This window comes from Colossoma macropomum, unplaced genomic scaffold, assembly GCF_904425465.1.
Source record: "Colossoma macropomum unplaced genomic scaffold, Colossoma_macropomum, whole genome shotgun sequence".
NCBI classification, from domain to species: domain Eukaryota; kingdom Metazoa; phylum Chordata; class Actinopteri; order Characiformes; family Serrasalmidae; genus Colossoma; species Colossoma macropomum.
Window position 1 is genome coordinate 18,018,043 of NW_023494784.1, and position 25,167 is coordinate 18,043,209.

General features: G+C 39.6%; 1 protein-coding gene across 1 annotated transcript; it reads left to right on the plus strand.

The window, feature by feature from the left end:
• The first annotated feature begins 1,180 nt into the window (after nt 1-1,180).
• efhc2 (EF-hand domain (C-terminal) containing 2) lies at nt 1,181-19,325 on the plus strand. Its single transcript, XM_036573478.1, has 15 exons — nt 1,181-1,281; nt 2,260-2,448; nt 2,536-2,686; nt 2,786-3,009; nt 3,102-3,353; nt 3,940-4,047; nt 4,216-4,354; nt 8,378-8,543; nt 9,254-9,396; nt 11,609-11,805; nt 12,110-12,243; nt 12,473-12,667; nt 15,099-15,191; nt 15,273-15,375; nt 19,147-19,325. Exons 1-15 carry the CDS (start codon nt 1,240-1,242, stop codon nt 19,255-19,257), a joined length of 2,247 nt encoding a protein of 748 aa, XP_036429371.1. The 5' UTR covers nt 1,181-1,239; the 3' UTR covers nt 19,258-19,325.
• The last annotated feature ends 5,842 nt before the right edge of the window (nt 19,326-25,167 follow it).

The window sequence follows — 25,167 nt, forward strand, 5'->3', positions numbered from 1 at the left end:
ATTTTTAATGCTTCCAAGATCTGAAGAATGGTACGTGTATTGGATGTAGCCAGTTGTGTAGCTACTGTTAAGCAGGTGGGGCAATTGCATTGGGGCACATGGCCCTACAAAATAATTATTGGCCCCCTCATATAGATATTGACAACATTATACACCCATGATTCACAAAAAAAAGTCTAGTTTCTTGACAATATACCTCAGCAGTTAGCTTCCATCAACACTGCATAGACAGCCTTGATGTCTATTTATGTCCCTCTTCTGCATAGTGCACCTCATCAAAGGGATCCTTCATAACCACCAACATGATATATTAATTATTGATAATTCTAAAATCTTACAGGGAACCGTGACTGTTAAGATGTAAGCCTCAACATGGTGTAAGTGTCCAGTATTATTAAAAATGCTCTATAAACCAAGCAAAATACATTATTGTTAAAATTAAACAAAATTAATCTACAAGTAGGTTGCCATTTTTATGAGGACATCAAATGGTTGTTCTCTCTCTTGTCCAGGTCACTGTTAGATTCTAGTGAGTGGCATGTCTTAAAGCTCCCTCACAGAAAGTTACTATGTTATATGATTATGAATATGCTTTATGTGTGCATTATGTGTGAGACATTGTTTTACTAAAGTTTTGAGGCAAGGATTAGGCCTAAAACACATTTTCTTAAAGCCTTTCATGGCGGAAGGGTACATGTAGGGCGTTGTGAGGCAAGATAGGACACTTAGAAAACTTAGAAGACACATTTAGGTTCACTGGCAATTTTGGATAGTAAATAAAATGGCAGTTTATGCGTTGTAGATAAATAACCTGTCCCCTGGGGCTCGTCACCACTAATGGAAAGAAATCTAAGTTGGCAAAGTTCTCTACAATCAATTATTTCATTTGAAACAACTCGGAATGACTTTGTTTACATCTCAATGATTGAATTATACTTGCATTTTGAAAAATAGGTGGAATTTAAGGGCATCAACTTTACCCAAACAAAAGGGTGGGACGTTATTTTATTTGTTTGTTTTTTTATTTCACTGGGGCGCATAAGGTCCCCTGGATGAAGGCAGTCTGCAGAAGAAACTACTGTCATTTTTGTAAAATTTCTCGAAAAAATGCGAGCTGATCCGCACGTGACCTGTGTTTCTTAGCAACTGAAGTTGCAAACACAGCGTCTCTATAGCAACGCCAGCCGAGCTCGAGGAGTCCCAGCAGCTCGTTTAAGTTTATTAACGTACTCTGCAGTCATGGCTTTACCTATGTTACCTGGAAATTCATTCAACAAAAACGTAAGTTCATACATACCAGCTCCTCTAAATAATCACTTCAACACTACGGGTTAATGTAATACTGAAGTGGCAAGTCACACGCTAGGTTTTAGCTGAGTCTTTGACTTGACTTGACTTTTGTATTTGATATTTCGTGACTGAAACAGGTATCTTGCTAATTGAAACAGCTATAAACGCTGTGCAATTCTAAAGAATGTACATTAAAACCGCCTTGTATCTAAGTTACACTCATCGTCCATTTTATCAGCTCCACTTACCATATAGAGGCACTTCGTAGTTCTACAATTAACTTACAGACTGCAGTCCATTTGTTGCTCTACACCTTCTGTTGGCCCCCTTTTACCCTGTTCTTCGATGGTCAGGACCACCACAGAGCAGGTATTATTTGGGTGGTGGATCATTCTCAGCACTGCAGTGACACTGATGTGGTGGTGGCGTTTTATTGAGTGGATCAGACACAGCAGTGCTGCTAGAGTTTTTAAACACTGTGTCCACTCACTGTCCACTCTACCTTGTCAGTCCATCTTGTAGATGTAAAGTCGGACACAGCAGCTCATCTTTTGCTCCACAGTTTTTGTTGGTCAACCTCTAGTACTTCATCAGTGGTCACAGGACGCGGTTGGCTGGATATTTTTGGTTGGTGAACTATTAGTCCAGCAGCATGGCTGTGTCTGATCCACTCGTGCCAGCACAACACACACTAACACACCACCACCACGCCAGTGTCACTGCAGTGCTGAGAATGATCCACCACCCAAATAATACCTGCACTGTGGTGGTCCTGTAAGGGTCCTGACCATTGAAGAACAGGGCGAAAGGGGCTAACAAAGTATGCACAGCAACAGATGGACTGTGGGCTGTGACAAAGTGGATCTATATGGTAAGTGAAGCTGATAAAATGGACAAAGAGTGTAGAAACAAGGAGGTGGTTTTATATGTATGTACATATTTAAAGGCCTAACCTGGTCTGTTCTCTAGCTGGGAAAAGAAAAATTTCACAAGTCTCAACATTTCGATTACTCAAATGGAGTCCCACTGATGGTGGGAGCCGAGAAGCCAGGCATTGGAGGGGAAGTGCTCCTGGGCCAGAAGACCCGGCCTCAGAACTCTTTGTTTCCAAAAGGAGAGGGCAGTGGTGCACCTTCATGGGTGGCTTTTGACAAACAGGTTTGTCATAAAAGAAAATACTTATTTATCTGTTCACCTGTAAGTCTGTAAAGTGTACAGACACCACCATTTGTTCTTTCACTTTAGGTGCTTTGCTTTGATGCTTACTTCCAAGAAGGTATTACTCAGAGTAGAGAGGAAACATACAGGATCAGAAAATGTAAGATCTACTTCTACTTGGAAGATGACACCATACAAGTTGTGGAGCCAGAGCTGAAGAACAGTGGCATCCCACAAGGTAAAGCCTACAAGTTGCCTGTCAGCTGCATAGCTAATTCATGCCTGTCTAATAGGGGAACCCACTTGTGGTTAAACTATTCTAACTCTCTCCTTGCAGGAACACTAATCCGCCGCCACCGCATTCCTCTCCCAGCTCCCAGTGATGACCAGTTTTACAATTTACACCACTTTAATATCAACCAGCAGGTGGTGTTCTACTCCAGGACCTTTATGATAACAGACTGTGACCCTTTCACCCACAACTTCCTGAGGAAAATAGGGGTACGCATCAATCCCTCTGCTGCAGCACCGGAAGATCCCTATACAAAGCTTAGACAGGAGGTAAGCAAGTGGCCTTTGCCTGTAAAAAAGATGGCAAAATAGAGGCAACATAGCGACAGTGTTCTCTAAGCCTGTGTGCTTTACCTGCACAGCTGGAAGACAGCATGAAGCCATTGCGCCCGTATGAGAGGCAGGATACTTTAAAGCAGTTCCTGGAGCACGACCGTGATGTCCTACGCTTTTATTGCTGCTGGGATGATACCCAGAGCATGTTTGGAGACCCCAGAGAGCTGATCCTCCACTACTTCCTGGCAGATGATACCGTAGAAATCCGAGAAGTGGTCTATCCAAACTCTGGCAGAGATGCAGCCCCTAAATTTTTGAACAGAAGTAAACTTCCAAAGGTGCGTAGAAAGCCATGATGCTTATCATGATATGATTTATGCCTGTGAAGATGCTGCTAATTAGACTGTTGAAATGCAAATGCAGAATGAAACAGGGTATATACTCAACACATGTTCTGTATTTTCTGGAGCACATGAGAGAGACACTGTTATCACCATGAAATGCTACCAGTTCTACCAAGTGGTGAGCAATTGTCTTCTGCTTGGTTGAGCCTCTCCGTCACCTATGCCATGCGATCATCTGGACTGACAGGGCTGAAAGAGCGTCTGACTCCCCTAAAGCACTTTCGTTCTCCTCCCTGGTTGCTTTTCAGTTTGAATCTATTATGAAACAACCTTGGTTAGAATTGATGTTATTTCAGTGCTTTTTTTAAAATCTTCTATTGTCATGCTGTGTAACCAGAAGTTCTTTTGCCTTTCACTAAATGTCATCTGAGAGGTTTGTGTGACTGTCCCAGTGAGAAAATAATTATAATCTTGTATAGAAATTGGACTTGTCCTTCAATATATATTATAATTATCATCCCTGTTCAGCCTGTCCTTCAACACAGAATGCAGTTATTTTTTTCTTGGTTCTCCTGAACAGCAAGCTCCTTCTCCGAAACGCCAGCCTGGAGAAATTACAGACCGCACTGTCCTCAACGTGTTTGGACCGATGGGACAGGGAGGTCGCTACATTTTGGATAACCTCAAAGTAAGTACAGAGAGTAATACAACATTTTACTCATAAAATGGAGCTAAAATGAAGCTTTTTAAATTTGCCAGTGATTTTGTTCTTTAGTACCATAATAGCAAGATTAGCAGAATTGTTTTGAAACTTAATAGAGTGGGCACTCTTTGCTTGAACCTGCATATGTGTCAGACTGGGGCTTTGCAGGAGGAGTTCTACAAGGACTGTGACCTGACCATAGGAGGGGTCATTAATGTCTGGGGACGGAGAGTGATGATCTGTGACTGTGACAACTTCACCAAAGAGTACTATCGTTCCAAATATGGCATTGGTGAGTTGTAACTCCCCACACTGTGGAAAACATCCTCAGCTTCACAGGACAGTGTACCAAATCTAGACTAGACGATAAGTTGAATAGATAATCAAAATTATCCACAGTTACACTCTGTTGTGTTCAAGATCCCATACTATGTACTGTGTACTGCATACCGTACCAGTATATATACAATATATCATACCTTATTGTTGTTTTTAATTTGTTTTTACACAATTTGAAAATGCTAGCTGCCGTTTACACTGTATCAACATTTCATAATGAACACACCAATAGAAATTAGATTACATCCTTCTAATGATAGCCTTGGGAAGTCCTCAATTAGCAGAATGATTTGGGTTGGACATGAAACCTGTGGGAAAGGAAGATCTCCAGTAAGGGTGGTCTTTGCACTGGGCCAAGGTAGCCAGCCAAGTAAAGGGCCACATGAAAAATCAGATTAGATATGTGGTCGGTATTTATGGCACATAACCTATTCTGAAATATACATACTTTTCAGAAATAGCTGTTATTTTGTAGCGATTACTTTGAGTAATTGCAATGCAGCTTCACTTTGCTGGTCATATTTATAATGGACTGTTCTATGTTATTACTTGATGACACAACTGCGTGAGGAAAAAATTAAATATAGTCAACCAAGTACAGCAGAGAAATGCAAAAAGAGGGAAGAAAGCAAAAACTCCACTTCACTTCACTCCCAGAGCTAACTTTGTTTATTCAGTCAGAACAGAGTGCTGCACAGGCTCAGTAGACTGTATGTAATGTTAATGTATATATTAGTATGGATAACTCCAATTTTGGGGTACTTACTCAAAAAAGTAATCCATTACTCGTTACTTATTACTTTGAAAATGTAATTGGATTTCATTACTCATCGCATAAATATAAGCATTTTTCTTAAAACAAGCTGTATTATCTTTATTTTCACTTAATACAATTTTGTAAAACAAGTAAAAAATGTCTGAAATAAGGTAAATATGTTGTAATGCTATTACAACACTGGGTAATATTAGCTATATGATTTCATTTGCCGTTTAGATGATGTATGTATTTCATTTGCCTAGACATTTTTGGGGTGTAATTGACTACACTGCGAAAATGCTATCTTGTCAAGTGAAATTATCTTAAATAGGGTCAATAAATCTAATATTTCCCCTTTTGAGATTGTTGCAAGCTTAATTTAAGATCGTGTACCTTATTTCTAGACATTTTCTACTTGTTTAAGGTAATTGTATTAAGTAAAATTGTCTCACTATATTGGCAGATAATTTTGCTTGTTCAAGAAATGTGCTTGAAACCAGGAAAGTATCTGCCAGTATAGTGAGATAATTCTACTTAATAAAATGACCTAGAGCAAGTAAAAATGTCTAGAAATAAGCTAAATAATCTTATAATAAGGTGCACAACCATCGCAAAATGGGAAATATTAGATTATTTCACTTAAAAAGATACAATTTTTTGCAGTATATGCCCCTCAGGAGTTGAGGAACTCAAGTATTTTAAAAATGTGCATTCAGTGGGCCGCATTCCTGACTTTTGCCTAGAGCCCCAGAATCACTAAATCCACTCCTGTGTCTAGAAGTGGGTCTGGTGACCACTGCAGTATAGTGTCCAGTATCTGACATTTATCATCATGTACCATCTACAGTACTACAGGGTAACATGACCACCAGGATGTTATGTCCATGGTACGTCCTGCTGAAATGACCTTGTTGCATTAAGGGATGCAGTGTGCCACGAAGATAGCTTTGGCCGCATGCTGGAATGTTTGGTCAGAGCAGTATGTCATCCGGATATCTTTGGCGTGCTGAAGAAATTCATATGGGTCACGTAATGCAAACTACTACTTTTTTTGGGCAAAATCAGTATGCATACAGTATGAAGCAAGCTATTTCAAACAGAGCTTCAGTCTATGTCCTGTAACTGATCGCTCTGCACTGGGTCATATTTTTGTGTGTTTGTGAGTTTGACCACATGATGTCAGTATTGAGTCTATATGTGAGTTTTATTCACTGGTGATCAAAATTACTCCTATTCCGTTACATCATGTTTCTTACATTAGTTTTGGGTAAATTTCACTGCTCCCTTCCATCAACCTGTCACTAATGATGTATTGTTAGAAATGAAAGCAGACTTCCTCTGTCTAAAAACCTAATTTTAACTTTTCTTCTGCTGTGTGGCTTTTCTCCATATAAAAAATGGCAAAAAGTCTCAAAGGCTGTAAATCTCAGGGCTATATAGAACAGTAGTGCTGCCCACACTAATCTCTGAATTCCTAGTGCATATCTTTGGTGTTACCTGGTGTTTCAATGACACAGAAGACCAAAGGAGAATAAGTGACTTACAACTAGAGCCTATCCTGTCTGAAGACAGCAGATGAGCAATGACCTGCCTGGGCTCTTTATCTTCAAAAGGCTGGACTTGAGAGGCGAATCAGCTCCATGCTAACAGTAACACAATATGGGTGTGCGTGCATCCGCTGGCTGCAGTGTTATGCAGTGCTGAGGAGAACCTGTCTGCTTCTCTGGGGTGAAGGGGTTACAGACTGGATCTACATGGATGGATAAAGCTAATAATCTTCTCATCTTTTTCTGTGCTTGTGCATGGATGTGTGTGTGTTTGTTTTTGGAAAGGGAAAAAAAAACCTGTGTGGTTCTCCAAAGATCCTTTTAATGGGTATCTATCTATCTATCTATCTATCTATCTATCTCTACACTATTTGTATTACAAACATCTTCTGAAATCAAGGGTATTACACTAGATGTTGGAACATTGCTGTGAGAATTTGGTTGCATTCAGCTACAACAGCATTATTGAGGTCATCCCAAAGGAATTGGATGGCGCTCCATCACTCCAGTGAACACAGTTCCACTGCTCTACAGCCCAATACTGGGAGCTTTATATCCCTCTAGTCGATGCGTGGCGTTGGGAATAGTGAACTTAGGCAAATGTGTGCCTGGTCCAGAGCATCCTAATCTACTGACAATGCTTTTCTATGGAAATTATATAAGCTGTGTCCACATGATTAAACATATGTATCAGAAATGGGTATGTCATATTTCGCTAACTATGGGCCCGAAGTTCGCTAATCTGTCTGTCTGTATTTGTAGCATATGGTTGCTTACATCATTTAAAAACATTCCAGGCACTTAAACCTGCCATAAATGTTTTTTTGTTGCGATGCCATAACAGAACCACTAAAGAACCACTCAATGGATAGCCTTTTTTGTAAATTAGATGTACGATTGTGAGTTTAAAGAATGTTCCACATATTGGAAAGGCCCCACACCATTTAAACAACACTAGATGTTGAAACATTGCTGTGTGAAGATTTAGAACTGTGTTCTCTGGAGTGATGGAGCACTAGCCAACACCTTTGGGATTACCTCAATCTAGTGTTATTTAAAAGTTTTCACAAGATCAACCATTTTGAATCCTGTTCTATTATGAATGTGTTATTGAGACAACAGGTTTCTGCTCCAATACTAAGAAAATGCATTGAAGTTATTGTCTTATGCAAAATCTGCTACAGATGCAGCAGATCAAGATAAGATTTATAGAACTATCCATTGGAAAGACTTTTAGGGAACCAAGTATGGTTTATTTGTGGTGCTGCTCTAAATAACACTACAGTGTATGTAGGAAAACCTAAGTATATGGGTAACCTACAGTGTAGGTTACTGGGTTAATTGCTGTTAATTATATATGTCATAATGTCTGCTAACTGAATTGCTCTTAGCAAAAATGATCATATGACATAAGCTGTCATGACTATTACTGGTAATGGTAATATGGCACTGTTATAGTACTGAACAAAACCTATCATGACAACTTATGATGGTATATGATATATGTCAATATTATTATGCAGAGTTCAAGTAAAATGTTACAGAAAATTCTTTTTACATGTAAACAGATGACATATACACATAGGACATATGTATGAACCCACATCCTGACATTGTATAAAAACAAATGTTTTCTGTGTTTTTTCTGTTTTCTCCCCATTTGGCTTTGTAGAGGACTTCACCCCCGTGCAGTACAAAGCCCCCCCACCTGCTAAAGCAGTCAAACAGGTGCCTCCTTACACTGGGTTTGGCTCTGAAGAGGATTCACTCTGCTCCTGCCAGGGTCTGCTGCCCAAGCCCCCACAGAAAGACTTCAGGAAGCTGATAGAGAAAGACAGGTAACCAGAGGCTCAGTGTTCAGTATGTTCCCTGAGGACGTGCTGAACGTATCGTTCCACATTAACACTGAACAACATACCAACCTCCCCCGACAACATGACAGACTCGACAGGGGCTTAAGTTCCCTGTCTCATTTACTCGTGTCTTTCCATGCTGGATGAATGCTGCTCATCACAGTGCAGTACTGGGTGGAGGATAAGTTTGTTCTCTTTCGTAAATAATCAGAGGCTATAGGGCTACCATTAGATATTTCTAAACTGGTGCTGGAGCCCATTGAGTAAGGTCGCTTATTGCTCCAGTTTGCCATTTTTAGCCAGATATCCCTTTCAAAATCGTTATTTCTATATCTGGATTTCTCTGACCAAGGTGAATTAAATTGTTGAATTATATATTTCAATATATTTAAGTCTAATCTCTGTCTGGCTGCTTCCACAGTATACTGTTGATTATCACAGACAATACTTCGTACGTTCCATGTACTTACTAAAGAACAGAAAACCAATTGGCTCAAAACACTTCTAATAGAAGCCAGTGGACAGGTGCTAAACTTTTGAGTCAGTGAGTTTTCTTTTCTTTTCTACAAAAAGAGGAAAATTACTGTCTTTGATATCTAACAATACTGCTACAGATGTGGCAGATCAGGTTGACAAATGCTGGAGTGTTCCTTTAAAAAACACTACTGCTTTTATTTTTCATCTCTTTATGACAGGCATGGTCTGGAGAGCAATATACTTCGATTTGTTGGCAAAATGCTAACAGATAACACCATTGACAAGGACCGTACCTTCATCATTTCCTTCTACCTTAGTGATGACACTATAACAGTGTTTGAACCCGCCCAGAGGAACTCAGGTGCGCTACTTAATCTACTCTATGTCATCACACACAGGTGTGCAGAGTTATTTTATGTTTCCCCATGGAAACAACTGCTCGTTTGTCACAAATGGATTGCTTTCTTGATAATCTTCAAACAGATACACTCCAGAAGATGACTGTTAAACCCATCATGCAAAATAACCTCTGTGTATACACGACTGTGTAAAAGTTTGGAATCTTGCTTGTAGTAAGAATCTTTGTTATTTTATATACAACTCCATTTCCAAAAAAGTTGGGACGCTGGGCAGATTGTGAATAAAAATAGAATGCAATGATGTGCAAATCATGTAAACCATATTTTTAAAGGAAAATACTACAAAGACAACATATCAAATGTTGAAAGAGAGAAATTTTATTGTTTTTTGAAAAATATGTGCCCGTTTACCACTGTGTTTCATCACCTCTTCTTTTAACAACACTCTGTAAGTGTTTGGGAACTGAGGTTTGAAAGTGAAATGTTTTCCCATTCTTGTTTGATATAGGATTTCAGCTGATCAACAGTTCGGGGTCTCCTTTGCCGTATTTTTCATTTCATAATGCGCCAAATGTTTTCAGCGGGTGACAGGTGTGGACTGCAGGCAGGCCAGTTTAGCACCCGGACTCTTTTACTATGGAGCAATGCTGTTGTAATACATGCAGAATGTGGTTTGACATTGTCTTGCTGAAAGAAGCATGGCCTTTCCTGAAAAAGACGTTGTCTGGATGGCAGCATATGTTGTCAAAACATGTATATATTGTTCAGCATTAATGATGCCTTCACAGATGTGCAAGTCACCCATGCCATGTGCACTAATGCACCCCTATACCATCATGAATACTGGCTTTTGAACTGTGCGCTGATAACAAGCTGAGTGGTCTTTAGCCTGGAGGACACAGTGTCCATGATTTCCAAAAAGACAGACCACAGGACACTTTTCCACTTCCCCTCAGTCCATTTTAAATGAGCTCGGGCCCAGAGAAGGTGGCAGCATTTCTGGATCCTGTTTATATATGGTTTCTTCTTTGCGTTTTAGAGTTTTTACTTGCAATTGTGGATGCAGTGATAAACTGGTTTTTATAGACAAGAAGTTTTTCTGAGCCCATGCAGTGATTTCTACTGCAGAATCATGTCTGTTTTTAATGCAGTGCTGCCTGAGGGCCCAAAGATCACATCCAGCAAATACTGGTTTTTGGCCTTGTCCCTTGCATACAGAGATTTCTCCAGATTCTCTGAATCTTTTAATTTTAATATGTACCATCGATGATGAAAAGCAAAATGCTTTATGGCTAAAAGTCTGTGGACACCTATATATCAAACACACATGGGCTTGTTAGACATCCCATTCCAACTATTAATTAGTATTAATATGGAATTATCCCCCTTTGCATCTATAACAGCCTCCACTCCCATTTGTGAGGTCAAACACTAATGTTGGAAGAGAAAGCCTGGCTCACAAATCATCTTAGAGGTGTTCAGTGGGGTTGAGGTCAGGGCTCTGTTCAGGCCACTGGAGTTCCTACACCCCCAACTTGTAACACAGTGTCTTTATGGACCTCGCTTTGTACACAAGAGTTTAATCATGCTGGAACAGGAAAGGACCTTGCCCAAACTGTTGCCACAAAGTTGAAGGTATATATTTGTCTAAAATGTCTTTGTTTGCTGTAGCATGAATGTTACCCTTCATTGGAAATAAGAAGCTGAGCCCAAACCCTGAAAAACAGCCTCAGACCATTATCCCTCCTAGGTAACATTCTCCTGGCATTGCCAACCCCAGATTTCTCTACCAGACTGCCAGATAGTGAAGCATAATTCATCACTCTAGAAAACACGTTATCACTGCTCCAGAGTCCAGTGGCAGCGTGCTTTACACCACTCCAGGAGGCAGTTGGCAATGCACTTACAGTTGGCCAGGGCAGATCTAGCAGGACAGAAATTTCTGATTTGTGGCAAAGGCAGTATCTTATGACAGTGCCATGTTTAAAGTCAGTGAGCCCTTTATAATGACCCATTCTTTGCTAGTGTTTGTCTAGTAGATTGCATGGTTATGTACTTAATTCTATCCACTTGTTATGCAATACAAGTCACTCAAACTTCTGAACTCAATATATAGGAGAGGTGTTCACATACCTTTGACCATATATGTGTATTAGAATAATTTTGTGTATGTATCTGAAACCAAATTTAAAAGCATGTGTATTTCTACTGAAGGGGTGATAGGCGGTAAGTTCTTGGAGAGAAGCTGGGTGAAGAAGCCAGGGCAGGAGCTCTTCAAGAGTGAGATGTCTGAGTACTACAAGGCTCAGGACTTGTATGTGGGAGCAAAGATTATTATAAGCAACCAGCCCTTCCAGCTTGTGGATGCAGATGATTATGCTTTCAACTATATGGAGCAGCATGCAGAAGAGGTACGTCAAGCACCCAGTCTTAGCCTTAGTTTAAGTTTTGATCATAGTGTCAACATCAGTCTCTCTTCTCTTCCCTTCCCTTCCCTTCCCTTCTCTTCTCTTCTCTTCTCTTCTCTTCTTCTGCCTTTCAGTGAACTATTCCAATGAGTCTATTCCAACAACCTAGTATTTTGTTTATGGTTTTGCAAAGCTTACCGAGAAGCCATCCAACGTTGGATAGGCTTTGCCAATGAATTTTGCAGCTGTAAAATACCTTTTAATTACTGTCATTCACAGATGTGCTTTGGTCATTATTCTTGCCTAGTTCCCCAGGGCCAACATTGGCACCATTTTGAGCAAGTTAAGATCCATCAGTGAAGACAAACAGAAGGAGATCAAACGGTTCTTAGCACAAAGCGACCCAGGCAACACCGGCCTCATTCCTTATGAGTCCTTCAGGTAAGGAGCCAAGGAAGAACGTGTACGATCAACTGATTGCAAACAGCATGATACTTATAAGAGGGAGACACATGCTGGATTCCCAACATAGAAAAAAAAAAAGTTTTATCCAATCACACTTAATCCCCCCACCCCAAACCCAAGTGAAAACACAGCACATTCTCGGTGGACTGCATGTCAAAGGCTGCTTAGTGTGATTGAGCAGCTGAGTGGTTGTGTGTCTCTGCAGGTCTCTGTTGGCAGATACGGGCTGTCAGCTGTCGGAGCATGAGATCATGATGTTAGGCCGTACCTACTCGGTACGGGAACAGCCTGAGCTGAATTTGGGCTTCATGCTGGCTGTGGCCCAGGACCACCTGAGGAAGAAACACTTTGAGAGCTTCTCAGACATGCTCCGAGCTTTCACCCACGAGGATCGGGAGAGGTAGAGCCAGTTATTTCCAGTCTGTGTGTCAAAGTCTCTGTCCTGTCACACACTTCAGTTTTATTTCAATGACAGGGAGATGGAGCATGACCTTTGGTTACCTCAATTTAGATCAGGTTACTTCTGTGCTTCACCTGATGCTTGATTCTGGGCTTGCTTAAGCCTGACCACATTTGACGTTATTCATTATTATTTTTTATCACACTTCTTGGGTAAATCAAAGCAAAAAGCCCCTTTTTGTGTCATTTCTTAAACCCCCTTATCAGTGGTAAAATCACTGTAATGCACAGCCTCAAGTGGTTTTTTGCTTTTATAAAATGGCAACAACATAAAATATGATAAAATACACAAATTTACAATAAATTGTGTAATCTAATATGAATATTGCAAAAAGCAATTCTTCCACCAAAAAATGTAGTTCATTTAGAGTGTGCTATTACTGTCAAACAACCATGGACCACTGAAAGAGGACGAAAACCTTTAGTGGCCTGTCATTGTATATTACCAAATAAGCATCGCAATGGCACATAATGCCTCTCTGTGATTTTTAGTGTTATGTTACCGCCAAACTCAGACTTTTGAACTAGTTTTATAAAATGTTACTAGTAAACCTTGGATCTCTGTAACAGTCTCTTGATAAAGGATGAAGAAAATGTTATTGTTTGTCCACGGAAGCTGGTGTTTTTAAATGTTGTTCAAGTCAATCAATCAAGCTATGAGGTTTCTCAATGGCGGCGACAGCATCCAGTGTAGTCACTAGGGCATAACATTGTTACAGAACCATACTCTGTTATGTGAATGTGTATTTCGTGCAGAAATAAGCAGACATTTCTGTCTTTCTTGAAAGGCACAAGCACAGGTATTCTGAAAGTCACCCAGGCATTCAGGTTGAACACAAATACTCAGTCTGAGGTAGAGCAGGCATCAGTCTACAGCCCCCACGGCTCCAGATTGAGGACCTGCGATTAGTTCCAGCAGTTCAAGTGAAGCATTGGAACCAGATGATCCCTCCAGACTTGGGGCATGTAGCAGAGAAGGAAAATAGATGACTGAGAACACCAGTGGGTCAATGTGCATGCCCCATTTGTGTGGCTTTCTGGAAAACCCAGTTATTTTCAGATCTTTCTAAATGTCCACCAGCAAGTAATAGAGTGCTCCACGCATTATAGCAGAAATAGTCTCAGTCTCAGCTCTGCCCACAGATACACACAAATCATCTATAGATGAGCATAAGTATTTTTATTTTGTCAGATACATGCTGATTGACTATGTGCAAGTCGATGTGTATGCACTTCCACGCATCGTTTTTTCAGTCTAATAAGAAATAAACTTTTCCAAGCAGTGGTTACTCACATACAGTGATACAGTACGCTGAATTGAAGAAAGTTCACAGCATCATGTCTTTAAAAGTAATTAAAGCAGCGCTATGTGTGTTTTTTCTTGTTAGAACTTAAAAAAGTAGCATTACTGAGTCAGGAGCACAAATATATGGTGGTTGTGTGCTGCTGCAACTCTTCTTGTCATGCCTGATATAATAATTTAAAAGTCTGAAGTGTCGTGTCAGATTTTATGGAAGTTTTCCAGACCAGGTCATAGATCTTTCCATATTAACATCACATGCACAGGTTCAGAAAGAAGGGTCAGCTCAATGTTTAGGTCCCAAATACAAAATCGACATTATACTGATGAAGATATGATGACAATGTCAAGTAATCCACTCACATGCTCAAAAGACACACCCTTCACCATGTTTTGACTAGCTTCTCTTTGAATACTCTTTATAAAATGTTCTTACACATGTTGCATACAATTACATAATTCCACTAAAGAGGTCTTCTAAGCCCTAAATCTTACATAGTGCAGCTTAAAAGACTTTTTTTTTTACTTTGTGTCACCTGTGCTTATCCAGTCTGTTGGTCGTTGTACGTATCAGTCAAATAACCCTTTTCACATTGAGCCACAAAACCTACAAAACCTAATGTGACAGGCAGAAGTTTGTTTGTGAGACTATGGAAATATAACTGTAGCTTCACAAATAACTAAAGTACGTACTTAAACAAACACTGAATAAATTAATTAGTATGTTTATACCTGTAAAAACAAAACTGCTTCCGTCTGGCCGCAGATGCAGTTTGCCAACATGCAGAACAAACAGACTTAAGAACTCATTTGTACCGGCCGCTATTGGCCTTTTAAATAACTCAACATGATTCTTATGTTGTTCGTACTGTCCCCTGGCTCTTTACTTTAACCCAGTGGGGTTCTTATGTTGGATTTACTGTTTATTTTATTTATTATTGTTTGTCTGATGCTTTTGAGTGGATACTGCTGACTGTACAACAAATTGCCCCTCAGGGGTAATAAAGATATCCTTGATTCTTGATCCTTGATCTTATGTTATATTTGTCTCTCATCCCTTATTATGTTAAAGAACTGGGCACCTTTCCACCAAAGAAGCTAGGATCATCTGTAAAGCCTTCCGCCTGCCACTGGCTGATGACCTTCTGAGAGCCCTTCTGCAGAAGTGAGTTCTTTTACTATTAAATTGAGTGTTTGTTTACTTGCTCTTTTATTCCTGAATGTATTGAAACGTTTATCCGTCCAGATTTGAGAACAAGTCTGGGAAAATGGATTACAACGCCTTTCTCTCAGGGATCAACTGGAGAGAGAATCCTTCCCTACCTCTTCTACCAGATGATGCCTTGAAGGTGAGTCAACATGTTTGTCATCATCAGTTAGTGCTTTGCTTAATGCAGCTGAAGGAACATGAGAAGCTAGGATTAGGATGACTTTATAAACAAGAAGAAAGTCTTTAATTAATACATTCTGTTGGCCACATCCAGTGCCTCCTTTCAGGCTTTGTCTGCCATTGTTAGCAGACACAACCACACACATGCATGGAGCTGAGAAAGAGAGCGTGTTTGGAAAAGTGGGCCAGGTGGCAGAGTTCCAGGTCTTGGCCCTCACCCTACCGCAGAGTATTCAAGCACCTCCAAGCCTCACCTCATTTAAATCAGCCTTGAGAAAAACCCACTCAAGATCTGCTCAAAAGTAGTCCCTTTATTGCAGCACTTTAATTTAGCGTGCCCTGCCACATAACGGCCTAAGCAGAACCATCTGCCTCAGCGTTCAATGAGAGGAGAATAGAGAGAGTATAGGACCTGCTTTCACCAGCAGATGGTGCTTCTGAATGTGTTGCTTGTTTTGTCTCAATCAGGAGTGCAGGCCGTAGACCAGACCAGAGTGTTTGTGAACATGAACGTTGGCTGGACTTCCGGGTGGATAACTCACATCCAGTCAGCAGTAAAAGCAGCTTATTTTAAGTAGTAGTGAATACAAACAGAACAGATGGAACTAAAATATTGTGAATAATAGTAAAATATTGTTGCATTTCCAGTGCGTTTTGGGGAAATGGCTCCATGTGCTTTCAAGAAGTACGAGAATGCCCAATTTTCCCGTTACTGCTGAGAGAGGGCATCCAAGAGGGATAAATGGAAAAAGTCTGTTAAGAATATAGACATTTTGCTTTCTGCTTTATCCACTCCATGGCTCTCCCAGTTCTCCTTATCTTATATTAAGTTTAATTTCAGTGCATGGAACCGCAAATAATGCTACCATGCTTTGGAGCTCCTCTATGCTTTTACTGCAGTAAAAAAAAAGCATGCAAAAGTGGCTTTTACCTCAGTACAGCTAGCCCTGGCTCTGAGACTTTTAAGAGGAAACAGGATCAGAAAAGGTAACACATGCACCCAAGAACATACAGGTTCTGGTTTTAATTTTTTGCCCATTGTCCAACCTTCAAAAACTGATAGAGCCGCTGAAAGTAATATGAAACCCACTGGCTGACAGTGAATGCGTTGTAAGGTTGGAGCTTTTATCATAACAGATAAAATAAAGGCTACTTATAAGGTCAAGTTTTGTCACTAAACACTGCAATGAAAATGTGTAACCCACACCCAGTCCTGGTAATTGTTGTCATAGTGAGAAGATCAGTTTAAAATAGAAGCACACAGGATTGACTGTATCAACAATGATGACATTAGGAGCGCATAGTTTGCCAGAATAATAACAAATATGTACACACTACCTGAGTATTTGGATGTTTCATGACAAGATCACTAAAAATGTCCCCTTTTTTTAAATACCTTGGTTAAATAATGGTAGAAAATCCAGAAATCCTGTTGTATCAATGCAGTGCTACCAGCGTTATCCACCTGGAAGTAAGTTCTTTGTTGATATGACGTAACGCTCATTTGTCCTCTACATCAGAATTCTTATCGTAGTAGTGCATTACAGCAGACCTGCCCTTTACGTTTGCTTTGCTTTGCATATACTTTGGTTACTTCCATGCAGCTTTCTGACTGTGACTGTCACTGGTTTCCAGCCTTTTTGTCTTGCGCTTCCTAAGCCTAAACTAGAAGGCCACACAATGGTGGAATACTCCGCCTTTATGAAAGAACTCTCCAGATATGCAGAAGAGGAGTGACATCATCTTCATCGTCATCATGCCATGCTGCTGGAGGACATCGTTTGAAGAAAACTGACCTGATGGGCTTTTTTCATTTTACTGCCATTCCTTTGTTGTGCTTAAGCTTAGCTAACCACATGTCTGCACCCTGCAGTAATTTCAGTGACTATCATTTCTCTTTGTCACTTCTTAATCATACGGTAAAATATTTGCTAAGAAATATTATTGCTGACTTTTTTGTGTGTTATCAGGAAACCTGTCATATCTCTCACTTGTGAACATTTATGCATACAAGCGGTGGGCAATATGACGTGTTTCCTTACAAAGAGAGCATGCATGGAAAGAAAAATGAAAAAAAAGATATCTTCTTAATATCTCTGTAGTTTCTTCCAGACAGTGATGAGATCAGATAGTAAGAGAAAGGAGTCTCCTGCTGATCCAATGTTTCTCCTGAGCAAAAGACCCCAGTAATCTCACATTTCTTTTAGTAGAGATCTCAAAAAAGTCATACAGTGCGCTCATCCAAGTCATCCAAGACTAAGAGCCTCTCAGTTTTGATGCTGTGAATAACTATTATAATTTTAATGTGGGCCAGAAGTATCTCATGTCTCCTTGTCTAATGCTGTTCCTTACAGAATTTTAAAAGAATCACCGTTAAGTTCCCTGAGCCATTAAAGAGCAACATTTGAGAAAAAAAAAATTAATCCAAGTTATTAGTCCTGTTTAATTGGATTTAATGGAGTGTTCTATGTAAAATTGAATAAAAATCATTGTATTCATAGTTTTTGATAGCAGTTTTAAAATGTGCCAGTAGAGATGCATTGTGTCGGTTCCTTCTTAAGTCTCATAAAAATATATATTGCAAAACATTGTTCATCATGAAAATATGCTCAAGTATTGTGATGTAACATGAATTTTGCATGTTGTCCCTCCCAAAGCATATTGTGCACAATATTTCAAAAAGAGACTATGTGAATTAAAGCAAACCACAGTTTTTTCGCCTATTCAATAAACAGTAAATCACTGCTATCACGCCCTGTGGTTAACAAAGTGGTTCTGAGCCTGATATGTTTTTCCTCTGAATGTCACTGGATCCTCTGATTTATGAGGTCGTTAAGGAGTCAAAATATGAGCTTTCTCTCATGTAAGCTAACATAGCTGTACACTGAATTGACATCATATGACAGGCGACCACACAGAATACCCCAAACAAACCAGCAAGCTTTTTTAAAGTGTTGTTTCGGCAGTAGTAGAGTACACAAGGAGTAGTTGCTGTTGTTATATAATAGTGTTGAAGTTCAACTGGACTTACCTTCATGCAATGTAATTTCAATGTACAGTAGAGGTAGTTTACTATCTGCGAGTTTGGACTGTGCCTTCAGCACATGCTGGTAGTATGAGGGAAGACTGATCGAAGGAGGGGAGAGAACCCTGAGTACTTGGGCTGGAGTTCTGGGCGGCTTCTGCTTGGAGCTAGAAGGCCGGACCGCCCATTTTTAGCTGTAGTAGGACTGAGGAACAAGGAGAAGATGGGGTGGTGGTGGGGATTGCGTAAACTTCGTCACAGGAAACGGAAGGTGGGGATGGGAATTTAAAGATTGGAAGAAGGAGGGGTTTCACGCATGGCCCTCCTCCTAAATTTCACTTATTCCATAACTCTATTCAGCACGGCTGTTCAGTTTTTGACTTCAGTGACATTCAGTGGACAAAACGTATCTGGTTTAAAACCTTTTTGTTAACCACAGCAGTGATAAATTTTTGTCATAGGGAAATCCAGCTTAGACCTGGAGTTTCTAATATGGTCAAGTCGACAGGCAGGTGCTCGAGTACAGTGAAACAAGTCTAAATGTTGATCTGTGGTAGTCAAACGCATGCTAAAGACATGCTGCAGTTATTAATGAACTGATAAGTATTGACTACGGCAGAAGCACAAGCAAGAATGTATGTTCGGTCAACCCCAGCACATGTACAATGCTGAACTGTTCAAACTCTGTCCTGCTGTTATTTGCAGTTTGATGTAGACTGGAATGGAGAAGCTGTGCGCCCTGCAGTAATAACCGTCAACTACTCTTTGTTACTGGACAATGTCTTTGGCTGTGTTGGCAACAGTAATTTCAGCTGAGAGGTATGGAGATCGCCTCTCTCTCCGACATGACACAACATGAACTCAAGAGAACATGGTGCTGTATGTATTTTCACAAACGAGAAAATGTTTCAAATAAATTCATATGTCTATCACACTCAGTTTGTGCCGTTTGTTCTGTGAGGCTGTATATGTAGCTTTTAATCGACGCACACATAAATCAAAATCATGCAGGAATGAGAACTCTATTGGACATGCCTTATGGGCCCAAAGGCCAAACAAGACTCAGTAAAAGATACGCAGTTAAACCAAAACATGTTTCATATATAGGCCCACAGTATGCTGCAAAGAATGGAAAAAAAAAACTTGTATAATGAGACATCATGGAAACTGTGCCAGAATAGCCAGCCACTCTACAGACCGCAAAGCTGTGATGAAGCACTCTAATTCACACTCACAGTGTCTCACAAACCCACAAAGGCTCCCTATCAGTATATGATGGAGCATCTTCTTCATCTGAACTGAACTGTAAATGCTAGTGGTCTCCATCTTTTGCTCCAAACAGTCCACACTGTAATCTGAAATGATGCAATCACTTGACTGTATATAAAAACACTGCAAGACTGAGCAGGTTGAATGTTCTGTAATCAGAATCCCAGTAATCAAGGCCTGATCCTCACACCAGACTGGAGGAGCAGATTACACCACCAGTATTACTGAGCCTTCTTTTCAAGCATTCACTCTATAAAATTCAGCTTGTGTTCTATGGGTCTTTGACAAATAAGGCTTTCTAAATCACCATAAACTTTTAAATTATTAAAAAGAATGTGTATCTGCAAGAATCTTTCAATGTGTTGATATTTATAGCTTTTGTAATGATATAAGGTCATTTATAAACAGAATCGTCTATTTTACCACCCAGAAAATGTCAAGTGGTGTAACCAAACATTAAAAACAAATATTATATTTTAAATTTATTTGCCACTCCTGAAAACATGGATAAATTAGTCTTTGTACTTGGACACCTGTATGCACTTTTGTGCCTAAACTTAAGTTTATACACACATATTGTATCAAATGAATAAACATTATTAACACGTTTCGCACCACCTGACCTGGTAAACTGAACAAGCCTAACTGTGACTTAAAAGGACAGATTTTTATCAGTATTTGTGAAAGGGTTACTGACCTTGGCATTGCACTATGAGGGTCTTCTTTATGATGCAATACCCTGCCCGCTTTTTCTTAAAAGCATGGCAAAATAAAAGTTGTTTATTCTTGGTTGTGCCATGTGCCATTTGAGGAAATCAGATGAGAGCTTTAAATAGTTTTAAACCTCCCATATTTTGCAATGTTTGTGATTTTAAAGGTTTCAAATGTAAAATCATCCCTATTTTATTTAGAATTTTATATAAATACATTACACTTTTTAATAGTTTACTTAAACTGCATATATGATAGAAGAGTCAGGCCATCTGACATGTTTTGACATTGCAAAGTTCCCAGCAAGAATTTTACAGAAAGGAGGTATTATAGAATAACATGATACATATGTATTTATTATGTTATATAACAGGAAAATAATGGACTTGTTGACCCCTATAACCCAAATGCAGCATGCAGTATGCAGCACAGTAAACTCTGCATCAAATAAATAAACATTACCTTTTCTTAATTCCATAAGATTTCATTTGCTCCTACAGCCTGACCGCTTTCATGGCACGGAGTTACCACCGGCCATTGTTTACTGCAAAAAAGATTTTCCTTAGGTCTTTTGATTTCCTGAATATTAACAATATAAAAGACAAATCGTCCACTTGCTCGAGGCTGGAGTTTCTAAATATGAACTGCATTACCCGAGAGGATCTAAATTGTTTTCTTTGCATGATACACGGTATTTCATTTTCAGATGGAATACTTCCATTGGCTTGTTTCTGTTGTGATTTTTAATGCCTGGCTCTGATTTAATTGCCATTTAGCTCAGTCTCTTGAGTCTCTTAAGGTTTCCACACAGGAAAAGATAACAAATGTGCGGGCTCAAGTGATTGCCAATTAGATGGACATTTCATAGCTGCATTATTGATACATGCTTACAAAGGAATGCATGCAGGGCATGAAGCTGAAATACTGTGGCTGAATAATAAAAAGGCCAGTTTTTGGACCATTTTCCCCAAAGGAACCATAATGGTTTTACAGATTGTTCCTGATAATACAAGATTATAAAATGATTTCAAGATGTCTTCTGTCCTGTCGTCATATCTTTGTCTCTCATGATACATAAATCATATGTGACTGTATCTTTACTTAAGTATGAGATATTCAGGCAGTACTGTGTGCCCTTTTAACAACTGCCTTAACCACTTCTCATAAAATTTCCACCTTTTATATTTTTGCTTTTATAGTCAGTAAATTATATTTTTATTTTTATAGTCTATAAATGTCCTAAATAGTCTGTCATTCTGTCAATGCACTAGAAGAACTCTCCATAGTTGAGGTCAGTTTGCAAAAGGCAACTAAGGATGGAAGATTTCAGGACATCTACTGCCCCAGCTACTGGAAATATAATGGAAAATTTCATTTTATTGAAAAAAAATCCTTAATGAATCATATTACTGACATCAGAGCTATGCAGTACTGGAAAATCGATTGTGCGTGCTTTTTTCATCTTGAACAGCGACAGAGAGATACCTCTGAAGTTGTTCAGGGAATTGTACTGGCATAGTATGGAATGAAGCCTTTCTAGGCTTTTCTTTTATCAGTTTGCTGATGGTGTTTGACACACAAAACTTTTGCCTTTCACACCCTCTACAGATCACTTTTCAAAGAGTTGGTTTGTTTCACTTCATATATGGCCTAATGCTTGTGTTTTTTCTAATACTGTATCCGTATTGGCACAGATACCTGCACTTAAATGCACTATCAGTATAACATGAAACAATTTCTGATGTGCACATGTACTATTGAGTAACGCATGTACGCGAGCAGACAGAGTTTAACTGTGTTGGATTATTTTACATTAGAGACAAGCAGCAGTAAAAAATGCTCACTGGAAAATCTGTAATACCAATATTGCAAAGGGAGGCAATGGTAGTTGGTGATATACTGGTTGAAATTCCTCCTAAGCTTTTAGTTTTGGCATAACTTTTATACTGGTATGCCATTAATAAGGGCTAACATTAGTCCTTTTATCTAAATGGCTGAGTCAGGCATCTTTCAGCAGTCGCTCATTTCTCGCTGTGTAGTCAGTTACAGTCTGAGTTAATGTTAGTCCAGGTTTTGGATTGAGGGAGCAAACATTAGGGGACAAACGAAAGGAAATGTTGGTCTCCTGGGGTAGCAACAGCCTTTAGCCTAGGATTAGCCTTTAGCATAGTAGAGCAGCTCTAGCTGCTTCTGTGTCCACTAACCCTGCCTGCAGTGCACCTTTGTCGGTCAGCTACATCAGACAGTGCTGTGGTCTTGTGACCTGGAGCAGGAATCAGATTATATCAAATGATATTTTGTCCATTGTCTAAGTAAGAATAAATACACATTTTCAATATTTTTTGCAGTATGTTACATGCAAATAACTAGAATTTGTGACATATATTGATACCTATATAGATATATATGTATATAGAAATTCAATTTACTATTGGGTTCAATGTCACTAGCCACACCCAGGCATGATTACCGCGAGACCTGTTAAATCTAAACATCACTTAAAAAGAACCTGTCAGGCAATGTGAATCAGCCTAGAAGATCTCAAAAACAGTACATGATGCCACGTTCTGATTCAAATACAGATGCGAGATTCAAATACAGATGCGGAACAAAGACACTGAAACCTACGCATTTAGCAAAAAGGGTGTTGTATAGTACCAAATGGTTCTTTGGCTTGTAACAATAGTGGAACCCTTTTTTGGTGCTATAAAGAACTCTTTTCAAAAAGGTTCTATATAGAACCATCTGCAGCACATTCTTCATGAGTCTGAAGAACCCGTTCATAATGTAAAGGTTTCTTTGAGTGTTCATGGTACTATATAGAACCTTTTTTTGACTAGAGAACCCTTGAAGAACCATATTTTTAAGAGTGTACCAGTCTGGAAAAGGTTACAAAGCCATTGCTAAGGCTCTGGGACTCCAGTGAACCACAGTGAGAGCCATTATTATCCACAAATAGAGAAAATTTGGAACAGTGGTGAACCTTCTCAGGAGTGGCCGAGGTCAATGTACATGATTCCACAGTAAGAAAGGCAAAAAGAACACAAAGGCTCATTTCACATGTGCCAAAAACATCTAGATGACCCTCAAGACTTTTGGGATAGTATTCTGTGGACTGATGAGTCAAATGTAGACCTTTTCGGAACACATGGGTTTCATTACATCTGGTGTTAAGCTAACACAGCATTCCACCATAAGAGCATTATACCAACGGTTAAACATGGTGGTGGTAGTGTGATGGTCTGGGGCTGCTTTGCTTCTGCAGGACCTGGACAACTTGTCATAATTGATAGAACCATGAATTCTGCTCTTTATCAGAAAAGTGGACATTCTTCTATCAGAATTTTTCAGTTCAGTTCAGTTCAGTACACTTCAGTTTGTGATGTAAAGCTTGAGCGCAGTTGGATTATGAAGCAGGACAATGATCCAAAGCACAAGTCCACCTCTAAATGGCTCAAACAAACTTTTTAAAAACTTTTGCATCGTTTGTGACACAGAACACTACTTTTACCAAAATGAAATATTTAAATGTTATAAATTTCAGTATTTATAGGCAGCTATCGAGTAGTTAGGTTAGATAGAGTTAGTACTGGTATCGGTTCTTGGGATCAACAGATACTTAACAATCAGGTATCAGTATCAAAAAAGGAACAAGTTGTATCGGTGCATCCCTCCTTAATACAGTCTGAATTTGCACCACTTCAGACCTGGTGTTCACATGTGCATTTATTTTCTCTGTGAAATAGTAGGAGCACTTGTTCTGAGAGATGTGTTTCCTGGCGCTCTCCTTCCATACCTGGTACACTCATCAATGAGCGGTTGTCTTTGGCTGGAAGCAACCTGAACATTATTTTAGATGGTAAATTGAAGAAACGTTATTCTATACTGGCTGTAAATTAGAGCGGTGGGACCACTTTCATGCAACTTGGCATTCCCGACGGAGGTCATTCTGGAAGACGTCGAGGCTTTTTTTTTCTGCATTCACTGTTTGCATATAAATCACAGAAAATTAAAAGACCTTTCCTTTTTGAAACGAGGCTTGAAACTGATCACTCAAATGAAGACAGAATGTGACTTGAGCCCATCAGTCTCAATTTGCCTGTGCTGTTCTTCACCTGGGAAACTGGCTAGGCAAAACCTCAAAGGCCCCCTTCTGTTGCGGGTTAGAGGAACATGAAAGCTAGCTTCAACCGATAGAAGGCAATACTGCAGATGGGTTTATCTCTTTCATCAAAGGCAGAGCTAGGAGGTCTGGGGGTAAGATGTATGGCTGAACCTGACATGGTCACCCACCTGACTTAACCTCAGACAGCCTCACAAGTTGCTTTGTCTTCTCTCACTTTCCTAAATTACTTCTGCTCGGATTTAGCATTTGTAACAAGGTTCTGATAGCAGTGTAATGTTCAGCATGTTCTAGAGTTCCCCCACAATCTACAAATGCATCTGCCACCACAGATCGGACAGCTTTCTGAAGTAAATATGGACCAGCTGAACTTCTCCAGCTCCAAGTCTTGAATGTATAGGGTAAGGACCAGTTTTCACATCCATGAGAAAGTTGTGGTCTATGCTGCAACTCAGTCTAAGAACTCCACCTACGTGTTTCATAGAAGGGATTCTGCTGGAGAAAGACAACTTTGTGAGGAAGCCTCTGCAAAAACCATTTTACAGTGATGCTCAGTGAGTGAGGAGCTGTTGAAATATTGTGTCAGCCCCATTCTCCATGAAAGGAGACAGTGTCTTAACCAC

Excerpts from the sequence above, each read along its gene's own strand:
- efhc2 (XM_036573478.1), top strand. The coding sequence starts at position 1,240 with ATGGCTTTACCTATGTTACCTGGAAATTCATTCAACAAAAAC. Across the intron at positions 3,354-3,939 it reads ACAGAAGTAAACTTCCAAAG|CAAGCTCCTTCTCCGAAACG; the intron begins GTGCGTAGAAAG and ends TCTCCTGAACAG. Across the intron at positions 9,397-11,608 it reads ACCCGCCCAGAGGAACTCAG|GGGTGATAGGCGGTAAGTTC; the intron begins GTGCGCTACTTA and ends TTTCTACTGAAG.